At 41.6% G+C, this 15,786-nt stretch overlaps 1 protein-coding gene across 9 annotated transcripts in view; it reads right to left on the reverse strand.

Moving 5' to 3' along the window:
• Nucleotides 1-15,786, reverse strand: part of PDLIM5 (PDZ and LIM domain 5) — a 132,997-nt gene that overhangs the window by 80,169 nt on the left and 37,042 nt on the right. For all 9 annotated transcript variants that reach the window (XM_055722273.1, XM_055722198.1, XM_055721915.1 and 6 more), the window contains one exon: nt 11,423-11,574. In XM_055722273.1, the coding sequence (XP_055578248.1) occupies nt 11,423-11,574 (152 nt within the window). The remainder of the gene's footprint in view (nt 1-11,422; nt 11,575-15,786) is intronic.

A 15,786-nucleotide genomic window follows, 5' to 3' on the forward strand; every position in this document is an offset into this window, starting at 1 on the left:
ATCCTAACAATACCACTTTTCTGATGGCTTGCTGTAACTCATTAAAGAAAGAAAAAAAAAAAACAAACCACCAAACCAACCTACACTTCCCTCTGAGAATTATTTATAAATAGGAGGAAAACAGTTACCAAAACTTCCTGAAACACAGCTATGAACCTTTTCCTCAGAATAACTAAAAAGCAGGACTTAACTGGGAAATCTCACTAGGAGCAAACATTGCTTGCCTGTCAGCACTCAAGATCTGAACTATTCAACGGCTCAATTTCTGCCTTCTGAACCAAACCCAAACACCAACTTCCACCCACCCCCCAAAAATCCCCAACAAATCCAAAAAAACAACCACATGCCTTTCAGTATCATCTGTGTGAAGAGACAAGGAAAAATAAAAAATGCCCAGACCAAACTTCTACGGCCACTATAGCTCTTGGAAACGGTAGCGCAGCCCAAATCTCCTGGGATATAATGACTACAGAAAGGCTGATTTGGTATTGCACTGTCAGCTGAGAGTCTGCGTTTTCCCCCTCACGTAGGAAGCTGGCATTTCTACCCATTAAATAGAATCTTTATTGCACGTCACGTACGTATCAACAGTCCGCAAAATTAACTCCTGTGGTTTTCAAGAGAGTTCTTAGACTTCTATAACAAAGATTAGCTTAGTTTTATTCCTGCGTTCCTGAAATACATATATTTAATGTTTTGGAAATAAATTCAATCTATTACTTACAAGCATCTATGCTATGAAAAGATTGCTTAGGAAGAGTTGCACCTCTTCGGAGAGGGGATGTTTGAGCATGTATTGCATGTCCTGCTTCCACCCTTCAATAGTAATGAAAACACTTCAACACGGGGAACGTAAATCAACTTAAAAAGAGAAGCAAAACTGACTTGAGGAGTTTGCAACCTGCAGATTATCATCAGACTCCCGGTAATGATAGTTACCACCGTAATCAACCCAGACATCTTTTCTGGATAAAGTTTCAGCTTGCAAACGTTAGCCCTTGCTTTCAGTGAGAGTGTATAAATCAAACCAAGTTAAGTACATCAGGTGATTCCCTGCTGCCTGCAGACATACTCCCTCAAAACAAGCTTTTTTGAATTCTGAAAGATAGGAGAGGAAACCGTTGGTATTGCAGGAAGTTACTTTACATCACAAGCAGCAGTTTATTATTAAACTGGTCTTTTACCCAGGCAAGGCACTGCAAAGTGGTCCTCACTTCATGTGCTGAGGCACGCTGGCCATCCAGCACATGCCAAGATCAAGTATAACAATCTCATTTCCCGACACCTCCTACTGAAGTACAGTGTTTCACATAAAATATATCTGGATAATTCATCACTGTTCCTGTCTTCAGAGACAGATCAATCATGCCAGACCTCAGCTAGAATACAGATTAGGTTTAGTTTAGTTTTAAAATTGAGAGAAAATAGGCTTCTAAGCTACTGTACGTCTAAATACTGAGCCAGAACTACTACCTTTCTAATGATCTGCTTGTATAAAACCACTTTTGAAACTCATATAAACTTTTTCACTGTATATTTTTTGTTTTAGTGATTGAATCTTTGTTTTTAAAAAGTCTCATATGGTACATCAGAGTGGTTTAATCCCTATAGTGGAACTATAACGGAAGGCAATTATTTTCATATCTATCTTAAATGTAGGAATTAAAGAACACACTCTGTATAATAACAATAGATGATAAACATTTATTCTTTGGCCAGTCCCAACATATCTGAAAGACATGCACAGTTTCAGACCTTACAGCGAACATCTTTACTTCCCTGTCCGAACATAAGCAATTTAAAAACAAACAAACAAACAAGCAAACCACAAATTAACATACAAAGTTCAGAATTACATTTTGTCATGTTTGTCAGATATCTGTGCTATATGACTTGTACAAAGCAGAAGCACAGACATTTCTCACTGGTTAAGGAAATAAAAAAGCAAGACCAGCGGTTAAGGCCCTTTAGTTGCCACTTGATCTGTTGGAAACAGGTGGGAACTTCTGGGATCCAACACTTTCTCCCTTCATTTTCAGTGAGGGACTCAGATTACACAAGACACGCAAACCTCCTCCCACAAGCACTCACTACCCTCCAGTGATGCCCCAACTCATCTCCCACCCAGCTGCTTACAAGGCTCTGGTGATTTATAACATCCGAGCTATCCCCCCAAACAGCCTCTCAACTGGCCAGCCCTTATTCCATCAAGGATTTGGACTACAAGAGTAAGAACACTGAAATTTTACCCCAAATTGAATGTATAGGCTCCCAGCTTATGAGTGTCAATTACTACATGATGGCCTCCTTATTTTCATACAAATGAAGGTGGAGTTTTGAAATATCTTCCTAATCTGACTGCCCTCTGGTTCAGCCCACCATGATACAGTATGTAGACAAAACCCCAGAAGCAGAATGATTTACTTGCTGCAGTTGCAGAAAATATCACTCGGAGCTGCAATTTCCCTGGGGGCAAAAAAACTAAAACTGAAAAGAATAAAATAAAACCACATCCACATTACATGTCTCTTCTTTAACTCTTACTGACTTAAATGTTTCATTCCAGGGCTGTTCCTTTGCTTCATTTTCTGTGCCCCCCGCCCCCCCCCCCCCCCCCCCCCCGCCTTGCAGTGGTATTCATGGGGTGGGGTTGCAACTGAAATTAAGGAAAGAAAATGTCTTTACACTTAAAACTGAAGGAAACGTTTTCACATTCAGTAAATAATTATCTTTCTTTGGTACCTGCCATTGTCCACAATCTTTATGTACGTTCTTACACCACACACTGTATCAACCTCAAGAAATTGAACAGCCTTTACAAATCCTGATATTTTGCAGCTCCAAGATCCCCAGGAAGGCTCTGAAGTACACACCATAAGGAAGGCTGCTATTGCTTAACTAGCCCCCACTCCAACCAGTTTTCCTGGCAGATGAGTAGATACAATCCTGCAGAAGTCACTGAACCCCAGTTTTACACTGCAACCTTCCATTTCATCCCAGCAACTTTGCTTTGAACTTCCAGGCAAGCCTTTAGTTTGTCAGGTTCACTTAGCTGCAGCATGTTTTGTGGTTCACCTAATTGCTAGCTGACATGCAGCAAAGTGCTGTGAGCAACAAAAGATTTTGAATTCCAGCTGGAAGCAAGAGCTGTACCCTTCCATTAATTTAGTTTGTGGGCAGGCTTTCCAAAGGCATGGCTTAGCTAGCAAAACCTGCTCAGCTGCTAAATTAGGAGCAAAAGCTTTCTATTTTGCCTCCAAAGAAAAAGTGCATGCTCCACTACGACATCTTTGCATGGAAAGAAGAAACCAGCACCATTCGTTAGCTCTGAATTCTTTGGAAGACGTTTTACCCAGTGCCACTTAATTTCAAAACCAGATAAAATAGGAGGACTTAAGCTGACTCAGTTGCTTGCACTGCAACGGACAGCATAGAAAGCCACATGCAAAACCCTTCCAGCTCTAGAAAAGCTCCTGTCAAGATGCAAGGGTATGAGGAGCCTGGAAGACTTCAGGTCAGCTGTCACCCCATACCTGAGGCGCACACAGCAGTTACACTGTCTCAGGAGTGGCCTGGGAAGGCACCAGCCCACGCTTTGAGGAGCGAAGAAAATCTTCAATAAGACACCACCAGCCAAGCCGAGGGGTGAGAACCGCCAGGCTCTAGAGCAGCAGCACCTCACCTCCAAGTCCTGAAGCTGACGTTCATGGAGCTCACAAGAATTTGAAGAGCCTGCACAGAGTTTGTGGGATTTACTTCAAAGAAACGTCGGCTCGGAAACAGATTGTGCAGATTTACAGAGTAAAAGCAGGTTTCTCAGCAGCGCTGGATGGTTGCACACTGCGCGGCAGTGCTGGCCCTGCAGGTCAGGGTATTTCCCAGCCCAAAGGTCAGGCTGACAAAAGCACTTGGCAATTTTCATGCCACGAAGCTCACAACCTCGGTTCAGCTCCTCCTCAGCCAGCTACGTACCGAACGTCTGTCAGCAGCCAGCCCGGCCGTGCGGCAGGCCAGGAAAGCCCCAGCTCTGCAGGGCATTTCTCCTCAGCCCCGTCCAGCAGCCAACCCACACGCGAGGCAAGCCCAACGCGGGCAGGGCGAGGGTCCGACCGGGCAGGCAGCCCCCCACCAGATGCACGTGCAGTCCTTTACACTTCCACAACGAAAACAGCTCCCAAGGCCGGTGCCAGCAGCCTATGCAAACCCTCACATCCACCTGCCTTCCAGGCTGAGCCCCCAGTAGCTCCACTGGCACGGCTCTGCTCCCCTTCCACCTCAGCAAGAGCTTCTCAACATACGTTGAATGAGTGCTGCTGAAACAGAGATCACAGAGATCATGACGGGGATCACAGAACAAGTCACCAGATACTTTTAACCAAGAAACTCTGAGAGCCATATTGCATTCTTCATCTTACTACTTTTCCTGCTTGGTCAAGCAGGTCCTCTTCTGCAGCCCAAAGTAATATGTTTTTGTTTTTAATGTAGACTTTTCTATTACTGCATTTTCCTATTTCTGCATACCTGGCGTTTTGTAACCTGAATGCTTCTTTGAAAACACACAATTCCATAAAAATAATATGATAAAACAAGAAAGACTCAGGAATTTTAATATGCAGAGAAAGGCAGATCTGTATCTGCATCATTAAGCTGGTTAGATTAATTCCCCAAACCTCTACTGCTTTGACCTTACAGGCTACCAAAAACTTTGACAACAGTTTTGGGGTTTCCCCCCCCCCCCCCCCAAAAAAAGTTCACTGGAGAGCTTTAATGCTTCAAGTTGCTGAAGTGCTGGCATTTGGCAGGGAGGAGGCCATCACCATTTAAGATCAGCAATGGATCAGAAAAAGGTTAATGCAAGAATAAGAAAAGGTCTGCGGTCAATGACGGAAAGTTCAGCAGGAATGCTCAGTCTCGCAGGGCTACATGGGGCTCCCCTGAGCAACTCCTGGAACAGCCACCACCTCAGAGCTCAGTGACATGGCCAAAATAAGAGAAGTGACCCTCTGTCTGGAAGGCACTACTTTTCAGCTAGTTTATTTTCAGTCGTAATTATTGACAACTCGTATTAATGATTGAAAGTAACAATCTAGCATTGAGAAATAAATTGCCTGAGGTTTCTGAGTAGCAGCTACACTATAAATACAGTTTGTCTATATATTCCTAGCCATATGATCCCTACTTAAGGGGTTTGTAATTTTTTGTGTCTCAACTCTCTCAATTAGAAAGGGATAATGGTGTTTATTTCCTTAATCATCCAACACTCAGTTTTGACATCCCTGAAGGAAGTTATGCAAGAATTAACATTAGAGAAAAAAGGATTCTAGCAAAAAAAGTTGTTTTCAGCTTTAGAAAAAATTACTCATAAGTTGTGATGGTTTCAACCAATTTATTGCCTCCGTTCAGCTGGCACTGGACAATAAACCTTCTTCTGTATGCTAAAAAAGCACATCACTGGAAAACAAAACTGAAGTCAGAATGCCTATGTAAGGGAAATGATGATAACTAGTAAACCAAAGTTGGAGAAAAATAAGACTTCCAAATGCATTCTTATCATAGCTTTCTTAAAGCTCATCCTTATATGGCTTATGGAAACAAAATACCCACCCCAGTGAACCCAGTACTCATAAACCTGAAAGTATGAGCTTTAACCATCATCTAAAGTGAAGCCTGCATTGTTAATAGCTCAAAATCCCTTCTGTACTTGCATTCTTCTGCTCACTCCTCTTATTTTTATTATAATAGCCTCTCCTGCCATTCGATTTAGCAGTTACACTATTTTCTCACCTTTCTATGGAGACAACTTTTAAACTTTAGGACTTCAGACCCCCCTTTAACAATGACCAAGGCTGGCTCTTGGGTTCCATGGGGCCATTCCCTGCACTGCTGGGTTTTATTTTTGAGAAATTAAATACATTACAGCTAACCTACACTAGGGCAATATTTCAAATGCCTGAGGGGCAAAAGGACTCAAGTCTCTTAAAACCTGGTCTACATCAAGGTGCCTCACCTCCCCATCTTCCAAATGGGAACAGGAGTATCCATTTTGTCCATGGATTGTCAGAACATACGTTCCCCACACAGCAAAAGGCTCTTCCTCCGTGCATTCTCTTCCAAAGCAGAGCAGGACTCTCAACACAATAAATGGTAATATCATCATATTGTTTTCCAATAAAAGCAAGACTGGGAACAATAAAAATAGTAAGTAAAAAGCATATTGAGCTAGTCTTACTGCAGAAAACCCTTTCTGAATTAGATAACTTGAAAAATGACCTTAGAAATAAAAATGAAATGATCCATAACATTTTTTCCTTATTACCCCACCTCAAATCATGAGAATTTCAGATGTTCTTAAGCTACAAGTCTAGACTTCATGTTTCCTGAAAGAAAAACCAAAAAGATGAGGGAGAACGGTATGATCAAGATTCATACTCAGGCAGGCAGATAAAATAAGTGCCACAGTTTTTAATACTTGGGTTTACCAACTGCAGAACCAGCCTTACAGCTCATCTGAATTTTGGCTCAGAGACCTGTCAACGTGGACGTCAGAAATATCCAGCAGGTCCTCACCTCACCTGTGACACTTGGGCAATCCTGTGCCTTCAAAGGGCCGGGGGCGGGGGGAGGGAGTGCGGATAAAGATGACAAAAAACAAGCCCAAAACCCATAGCTATCACTGAAATTCAGAAATTCATCTATTGTGTTGTAACACCTGTGTTCATTTGTGAAAATAGTACTGTCACTCATCAAAGAGCTGGAAGCAGAACTGTAGTAACTGCTTACAGCCAGCCTACTGTACCCAAAAAGATTTCTGAAGCACCACAATAAAGAGAGGTAAATAACCTTGAGAATCCTCCTTTCACCTCCCAAGCCACGCAATCCCCACTCCTTTTCTCCTAAATCACTATATCCATAAGGAGAGGTGAAAGAAATTCCTTTATAAAGCACACTATAGTTGTTCAGATGTGTTTTATGAACTAGAGATAAGTTCTATGTTATAACAGCAAAAAAATCTTTCCAGGCTTTTCAGTATTATTCTGTATTTGTGCCTGCATTGCTCACTGACACTTTTTCCAGAAGTTTCATGGGTATCATGATCTCACACAACAGGAGAAATACACAGTTCTTTATCTTTCTCACTTCCAAAGAATCATTACGGCAGGAGTCTGGAGAAACAGTCCCCGAAAATAATATTTAAAAAAATAGGTGGTGGCTCTTAGTTGTTCAGCAACTTACAGATTTATTTATGGAAGTCCATGCTAAGTTACTGAACTTGAAAATATATCCAAAAAGCAAGCATCTGGTTTCCATCTATCCTCATGGGAACCAGGAAAGGGCTTTAACTGAAAATAAAATATTGGGGTGCAAAAGAGCAACATCTCAGGGAAGGAGGGATACGTACAAAGAAAATTCCCTATTTAAAAAAAAAGCACAACAAAACAACCTATTGAGAAGCTAAAATCACAGACTGCAAAAAGAAAAAAGAAAAGCACACCCCATATTTTTGAGCCATATCTAGCATGAAAAATGAGCAAATAACATGCCAAAATTAGAATATTATTCCACAAGTCAAAAAAAATACCATCTCATAGTAAAGAGCAAGACTTGTTTACAGAACTAATTAAAGACATATAGCTGAAAATACCTGCCAACATATGCAAGTGTTAGGCACCTACTGGTGTACGTGGCTGGCAAGAACAATTTTATCTATTTGTATTTAAACAATCTCCAAGCAGAGTGGAATTGCAATTGTGACAGCTGAAATTCCAGTTCCTTTCAGTGGCAAAGAACAATTCTGTACTTAAAAACCAACCTGTGATATTGCCTTTCATGGGAAAAATGGGAGCTTTTATTCTCCCTTCAAACATTTTGCCAACTTTCACTTACAAGCTACAAAAACATCTAAATTGGTTTTCCACAAGAGGTACATGCGCATCTGCCTCCATAAATATATTGCTTTAAGCCTGTAAATAAAGTTTTTGAAGGCGTTGCTTCAAATATCCCTTCCACCCTCTCAGGCAAGCACCAACCAACCTTATTTTGTTTCTCTTCATTTTATTTTTTCCGCTTTGCACATAAAGAATAGAGAAAGTCAAGTGAAAACCTGAGCAGCAGTACAAAAACGTATCAAGTTAAATATTTATAATAAAGAAGCTGATCGTAAAGATTTTCCCCTCTTGACTTTGCCATGTGGGCTCACAACATTTCCTTCATGGCTTTTTAAAAGGTAAACTGTCACCATACCCTGGCTACTGTGCAAACTGGGATGCTGGAACCCATCAGCCTCAGACAGGACCACTCAGTTTCACTGGCCTGCTAATTCTTAGGGTATACCGCTGCTTTTCTACCAAGTATCATTTTGATCCTCACAACACACACAAAAAAAGCCCCTAAAAAGCCAAAGCAAGACCATGTTTCTTTTTCAAATAACTACTGATTTTGGTTAGTCCTTCCCTTACAAACAGCACAGCCAGCCCCATCCGACATGCTGTGAGGCTGGTGGTATACCCAGTAATTTTTCCCTGTGTTGCCATTATCTTTGCATACTACTTCAGTCTAGACGACTATATTAATTTCCACATATCCCACATGAATCTGTGTCAAATTATGATTGATCAAGAGTAAAGCAGCCATCTACAGATGAGTGCACAGTACTTGTTATGGTTTATTGTGACTAAAGGTCACTTGGTGCTACCACCAAAAGTGTACCACATTCAATTTAGAAAATGTATTCTGGTTCCTACAGCTAATTTGATCAAACTGAGTTCTTTCACATCTTTCATAAAAGACCACAGGGACATATTTACAGTGCAAAAGCCATTAGCTCAAGCCATAACACTCTTCCGATTTTCTTGGACCTCAAAGTAACACCACTAACCAACAGACCATTGTGTTCCTTTAAAGCAGCAGCAAACCAGGGCAGTATTCGAAGAATGCATATGCTCTTTCAAGACTAACCTCAACATTCTTGTGCTATAGTTCAAGCTATCAGTTGTCTACATGGAAGCAGATAAAAGCTCAGAGAAGTGTAAATATCCCTAAAGATAATTAAAAGCAGTAAAACAAAACCGTAAGATACGCCTGATTTTCCTGTCTATGGCACCAATTCACATTGTGAAGGCCAACATTGTTTTGCATTGACAGCATCGCTGTAACCTTGCACGCGAACAGTAACAGCTCAGAATATTTTATTTGGTTTGGTTTTGCTTTAGGAGAAGAGGCAGGAAGAGAAGAATATAATTTTGGAGATCCCTCAATATTAAAATGGCTCGTCTTGCCACCTTGTTTATGCTCCCAAGCCGTCCTTCCCTGGATGCACGAGCATAAACAGCCAGCACAAGCCAGTCTGACTCCAAGCATGACTTTCTTCCAGGCTGTAAAGAACAAATAAACAACCAAAGCAAATCTTCTGCTAAACAGCAATCAGAGCAAGGAAGCTTTCACAGGCAGAGGAGCTGGGAAAGCACTGTCTACAGCTTTGGTTTCATGGAATCGGGGCAGAATTCAAAACAGCTGAGGCCATGGGACTGCAAACCAGCAGAACCAAAAGAGAGGACATCTGTGCCACCCCCAGATGCCGGAACCAAGGCTATTCCTTTGATCTCTGCTAGTCTGATCCTGGCTTAGCCTTCAGCTGTCAGGTAGCCGACGCTGGTGAGTCAGATGCTACACTGGATAGTAAGGGTGAGAACGGGAGGGGACCAGACTAAGTCATGATTAATTTAATTTTCAAACCACTCATCCCTTCACCCAGCCAGAAGCAGCCTCAGACAAGTTATAGCACGACCGAGACACGCCTGCTATTCCTTTCCTATATCTGATATTAACCCTGCCCATCATTTTATGGCAATAGGAAAAAGCAGGGCAAAGCCCTACACTCTCACTCACTGGAGTGACTCAGTGGGCTCCTGGAAAGTGCGTTTCTAAATGACCTGCCTGCCTCACCGGGAGGCAGAAAAGCAACTGACACACTAGATTCTACCACAATAAGTGATTCCTTTGATGAGCTGGTGTAATACCTTTGTTTCATCAGGAAATTTTTAATGCCACCTTTACAAGTTTCACTTGGGAAGGTGCCCTAGGCAGGAACCATGCCACAAGATACATCTTTCCTCAGAGTCTGAGCAAAGGAAATCCCCTGTTAAGGGTAGTGAAGGTCCAAAGCACAGAAGAACAACAGGAAAAACAAGAAACAACAAGCAGGGCTGAACTCTAGCCTCTTACAGAAAGCACTCCCACCACTGTTGCACTACACATCACTTAGGGCTGAGAACAAGCACCACCACGCTGGAGAGCTGGACATCTGACAGACCTACAACCATGTCATCTCTTCTATTCTTATACTGATGAACCCAGAGAGATGGTCCTTTCATTAAGGGCAGGATAATTTGCCAGAAGGTAGTAACTGCTGCAGAGATACTGTTACGGGACTCAACCAACACTCATCTAGAAACTTTCCACTGCTGAAGGCTAGCACAAACGGCAATCACGGGGTGCAACTGCTGTTTTCTTTGATAACAAGAAAATATGGTTCTCATTATGTGATGGCTTCAGAGACCAATCCTCCTCCAAGACGCTCACTCACATCATTAAATAAAAATAGCAGTCTTCTAAGAAAAGCCAGTATTTAGCCCTGGGAGACTTCTGAAAGCTTGAAGGAATTTCTTGGTTGTGCTGCTGCTCTTTCTGCTTCAGTTCCAACAACCTGCATGTGAGCAACCTGCTCCCTTCTTTCAGCCCCTCCCAAAACATAGTCCCAGGCAAACAGAGGTATGCCGAGATTCAATAAACTGCACGTTTCAGGAATGAAGCTGGACCAAGCTGTAACTTCTATAGTAGACACTGCAGTTCGCAAAGGGAGGGCGCTACTTTGCGGAATGGAAGTACCACTTCAGGAAACCTCTCTCTGTGACTCTGAGCTGCAGTACTTTCATCCATATAACTCAGGGGTTAACTGTTTAAATCCATCATACTGCTTGCCAATACATCTGACAATGTAGGACTTGACCCAAAAAAGAAGTGTCCCTAGCCAGTCCAGGGAGGGAAAAAGAACCTAGATAAGACCTGGCTTTCGTTACAAAAGAGAGTTAAAAAAACCAAAGCTCAAACGGAAGATGAATTAGACTTCATTCAGTGTAGAGCAGGTGATAGAAGGTTGGAAAAAGTCTTTGTCAAATTTGTCAACTCACATAATTAACATTTATTAAGTTTTCTAAAATGCTGTAAGTCAAGACACATTTCAGGCTACAGCAGCATACCTTTCAATTGTGGCCACTTAATTGGAATTTTGCCAAATGAAATTGCACTTTGCCAAACCACTTACATGGGTTTATCCTCCAAACAACTGTTACTATGATAATTAATTTTCTTAAAAAAAAAAAAAAAAAGAAAAAGAAAAAAAAGGGTAAAAGAAAAGGTGTCTTACCTTTGCAGAGTCATGTTCAAGTTGCCTGTACATGCCTTGATCTTGTTTTGTGCTTCTAGATGAGTCATCCCATCTGTGCTTATCCCATCAATGGTGAGAACCACATCACCTATCCCCACGTGTGCTCGGGCTGCCTTGCCACCATCATTAAGCTGAAATATCACAAGAATGGTAAATGACAAACTTGGATGGTTTATGTTTATATTCTCTGAACACAGGACAACAGTATCTTATTCACAGTGCTGGTTTAATAGAAAGAAAAACCCAAACCCCACAAAAGAACAACAAAACACGCCCAATATCTTTTCTCCTTTGTGAGTATGTGCCTGTGAAAGTTGCTGCACTATCTTTCTCTCTAGTGAAGCAATGTTTATAGGTTCTTGTTCTCACTTCACTTGAATAACAGAAAAAATATTGCACATTATTGCCTGTTTTTCAAAATCAAACTCCATTTCTACTTTATTGGTTGGAAGCTGTTTACATTCAGCAAGACACAAGCAGGGACAGGCACGTGCTGTTTCCTGAATGCCAAGTTCCAGCATCTTCTCTCTTCATATAGGAAATTTTTCTCACAAGAGAAGGCAGTCTGTAAAGCAGCTTTTTCCGTTCTAGATTTTCCATCTACACAATCTCTCCAAAGTTTATGTATTTGTCAATGACTGGTCACATGCATGGAAGACTTCATTAATAGCGAAGCTGACTTCTTTCCCAGCTGCAACTACTAGAAAGTCAAAAGTTCAACATCACAGGCAGACCGGTTACAGGACTTTGTTTTGCCTTTCTCTCAGTAGGTTTATAGCCCTCAGTGACCCGCAGTATATTCAGACCAGAATAAGAAAAGCCTCTTGAGCAGTCTGTCTCTTTGATCAAGGTCACTGCCAAAGTTCAGCTCAACTGCCTTTGGTCCACTTGTAAGAGTCTTGCAACAGAAACCTTTGTAAAGTTCACATTATTGACCCTAACTGAGCAATAAATTAATCTTTTCATCTGACGCCACTGAATTTCAACTAGCTTTATTCCCCAAAACAGAAACAGGAATGAAGCAACACATGGCAAGATCTACGCATTGATTTATATCCCCGGTCCTCAATCTGTTAGTCATTACATAGCCGGCTGCAAAGAGCAGTCCTGGATGGTGCAAGTTCCCTCTTTGTTTCCAGTTGTATTTCCTACTCTACAGCAGAGAAGCTGTGGTTGTTTGTGTCGTGCGTACAAAACCTCTGTCCTGGTTTCAGCTGGGATGGAGTTAATTTTCTTCTGAGTAGCTGGTGCAGTGCTGTGGTTTGGGTTTGGTGTGAGAACACTGCTGACAGCACACGGGTGGGTTTGGTTGCTGCTGGGTGAGGGTCAGACCCAGTCAAGGGCTTTTCAGTTTCTCTGGCCCTGCCAGCGAGAGGGCTGGGGGGCACGGGGAGCTGGGAGGGGACACAGCCAGGGCAGCTGGCCTGAACTAGCCAAAGGGGCATTCCATGCCATAGAACAACCTCACAACTCTTTCATTTGTCTGCAAGCATGAATCTATTCCTTGAAGAAACTGCTATATTTTTAGTTTAGAGGTGCAATTATTTAATCTTTATTTCCAGAAGTGGAGTTCACCTTGAGCCACAGTTGCACTCCAGCAAGTGGCTTCTCAAAGGGAAGCAGAAGGAAGGCTTTCATTTCTGTTGTTTTTTAACTGCCTCTGTTCTAGTTAATTCAGTAGGGACCAAGTAGTTTCGGTTCCTTGTGGTTCCTTTTGACAATGACTGACAACAACAAAGTACAGTCAGTCAGTCCTTTCAACAGGAGAGCTGAGCTCTCGAAAACTGTCTGTGAGAAAGGGGTAGTAACACACGAGGTACCAGGGACTCAGTCTTTCTGTTTGTGTATGAACAGTCACTTGTCAGTAAACCTGTGGAAAGTGTCCCGTCAGCTGACCTGATACGGTTAAGGCTTTCCTAAAATCTCAGAGACTATAATACATGATATCTGTGACACATGTATTGTAAGGCATCCGAAGACAAATACTTTAACTGAGGAAAAAGTATTGCCTAATGCTGCAAGGCAAATGCAATACTTGAAAAGTTTATCACATGACAATTTATAGACTTAAAGCAGGAAATTTCATACTCAGGATCACAGCTGGCATTTTTCAGCATCAGTCTATGTCCCACCAACATATGCAGTAGCAATCTAGCAACTGAAAACAATAGCCAAAAATTCAAACAAAAGCAGAAAAATCCTTCCCTTTGGTGTTAATCCGATGCTAACTATCCTGATCATTCTGGTGAAAGGGGAGGCCTGAGATGTAGGAAGACCTGTCATCTCTTCAGATTCAGAATAGTGGCCAGTTCCTCAGCATACATGTCAATATAGCAATTTTACCCGGAGTCGAAACCAAAGGGCACTAGCAAGGGAAAGTTAGCAGAGCAAGTCCCAATGCAAGGAAGAAAAGTAGAAGACAAAGGAAAAAGGAGATGCACTGATTTCAGAAAAACTTTTTGACTTGCTAAATTTGTAAGAGTTACAACTTGTATAGTCTTATACGTAGCTTATTGCATAAATTCTATATAGCCTTTTAAAAAAGGCTTCAACAACTAAGCCAAAATTCCTCCAAAATTTGGTGTTCATACCAAATCTGAGCTAAGAGATCCAGCTACTTTAAAAAAAAAAAACAGAACAGGGAACCCCACAGGCATATAGAAAGGTATGACCAACATAGCTATTTATAGGGAAGTTCTTCAAACCTTTGGGTGAGGGATGGAACCTGCCATAAACAGATCCCTAAACCGACAAGTTACAGCATGCTGACATTTGTCAGCAAGGTCTGGAAAAGGGAAAGGAACGTAAGGGCACTAAAAGCTAAAGGTCAAATGGATCACTGTGCTTTGTGGTTGGAATCCCCAAGTGAATAAAATCGAGCTTCCTCTGAACGTATGCAAGTGTGCCACAAACGGTGGCTAACGCACAGCAACCCACAACTAACCGGCTGGCTGCCAAGAGCTCACTAACTGCTGTGCACTGGGGACGAAGCTCTCAGCAAGCACACATGGGAGACAGCTGTAAAACCATTTCAGCAACACCCCTGACTGAAAATCCCTTAACAATATGGCTGGAAAGCACACCCTGGAGATGGGGGGGGGGGCGGGGCGAAAACAGGTCCTGAGAAACATGACATGCCCTGGCAATGTCTGCAAGACCTGTCGTGCAGGCAGGGGACTAAACCTACCTTATAAATGAGGCTCTCACAGACACATCCGAACAAATTACTGGACAAGAATGTGAAGAACTGCACATACAGAGGGATGTCAAAGTAGTAAACTCTTTAATCAAGATACAGTGGATAAGACTTCCAAATAACACCAACTGATTTTGGATAAGAGATCTGACTAACCCAGAGAGGCGAGGTTGATACTTCTAGGAAGCCTCAGCCAGAGCATGAGTCTTCCTTGAGAGTACCAGCCAGCATCCTTGGCTTGGGAAGTGCCTAGAATGAAGTAGGACTGAAGCTACAAGGGCAGAGTTTTACCACAAATGCATGAGGAATATAATCACACGAACAGGTATATAAATGCAAACATCTACACTGAACACAGCAGGAGGAATTAGAACATTTGAAATAATTAAGGATCTTTTCCGGACTGCAGACATATTTATACCCCAGGAGTCTCTGTTTTGACACTTCTTAGTCTCTGTAACTGTGCATTACTATTATAACCAATAAATTCATATACATATTGGGGATTATGTATGTACAACTGTGTACATATTCAAACCAAAACTAAAACAAAGGCTCTCCATATTCCTTGCACAATGGGAACCAAACTCCATTTATTTCATTTTTTTCACTTACAGTCTGAAAAATGCAGCAGATGCAGAAGATATAAATACCATTTCAAAATTTCCTATACATTAGTTCCCTACATCTTTTTATAAATCATTACTGCTTTTGTACCACCTTTTGGGGTTTTTGTTTTTGGGGTTTTTTTGGTCCCGTATGAGTAATTTTGTTCTTAAATTTCAAATTTAACCTTAGCTTAGTAAAATTATCTGGCATCAGTCACCAAGGAGCTGCAATATTACCTACACTAAATACCAAAAGACTAGCAAACTGATGGGCAAAAGCAAAAAAACACCTAGTGCTTAATTCCTATTTGGAAAAAAAAGTATATCCCTAAAACGTAGCTTTATTGAATGTACATGTGCAAACAAATGGAATCAATGCAGCAAGACATGCACAGAAAAGTAGAGCATTAAAATTATAAAACTGGCCAGCTATGAATCAAACTAACTTCTAAGCACCAAAAATATTCTTCAAATTCTTGATGGATCGGTTTTAATTCTGTATTGACATTATGAGGCCAGGTTTTAAAATTAAGTGTGAA

Source organism: Falco cherrug, chromosome 1 (assembly GCF_023634085.1).
Source record: "Falco cherrug isolate bFalChe1 chromosome 1, bFalChe1.pri, whole genome shotgun sequence".
Lineage (NCBI taxonomy): Eukaryota > Metazoa > Chordata > Aves > Falconiformes > Falconidae > Falco > Falco cherrug.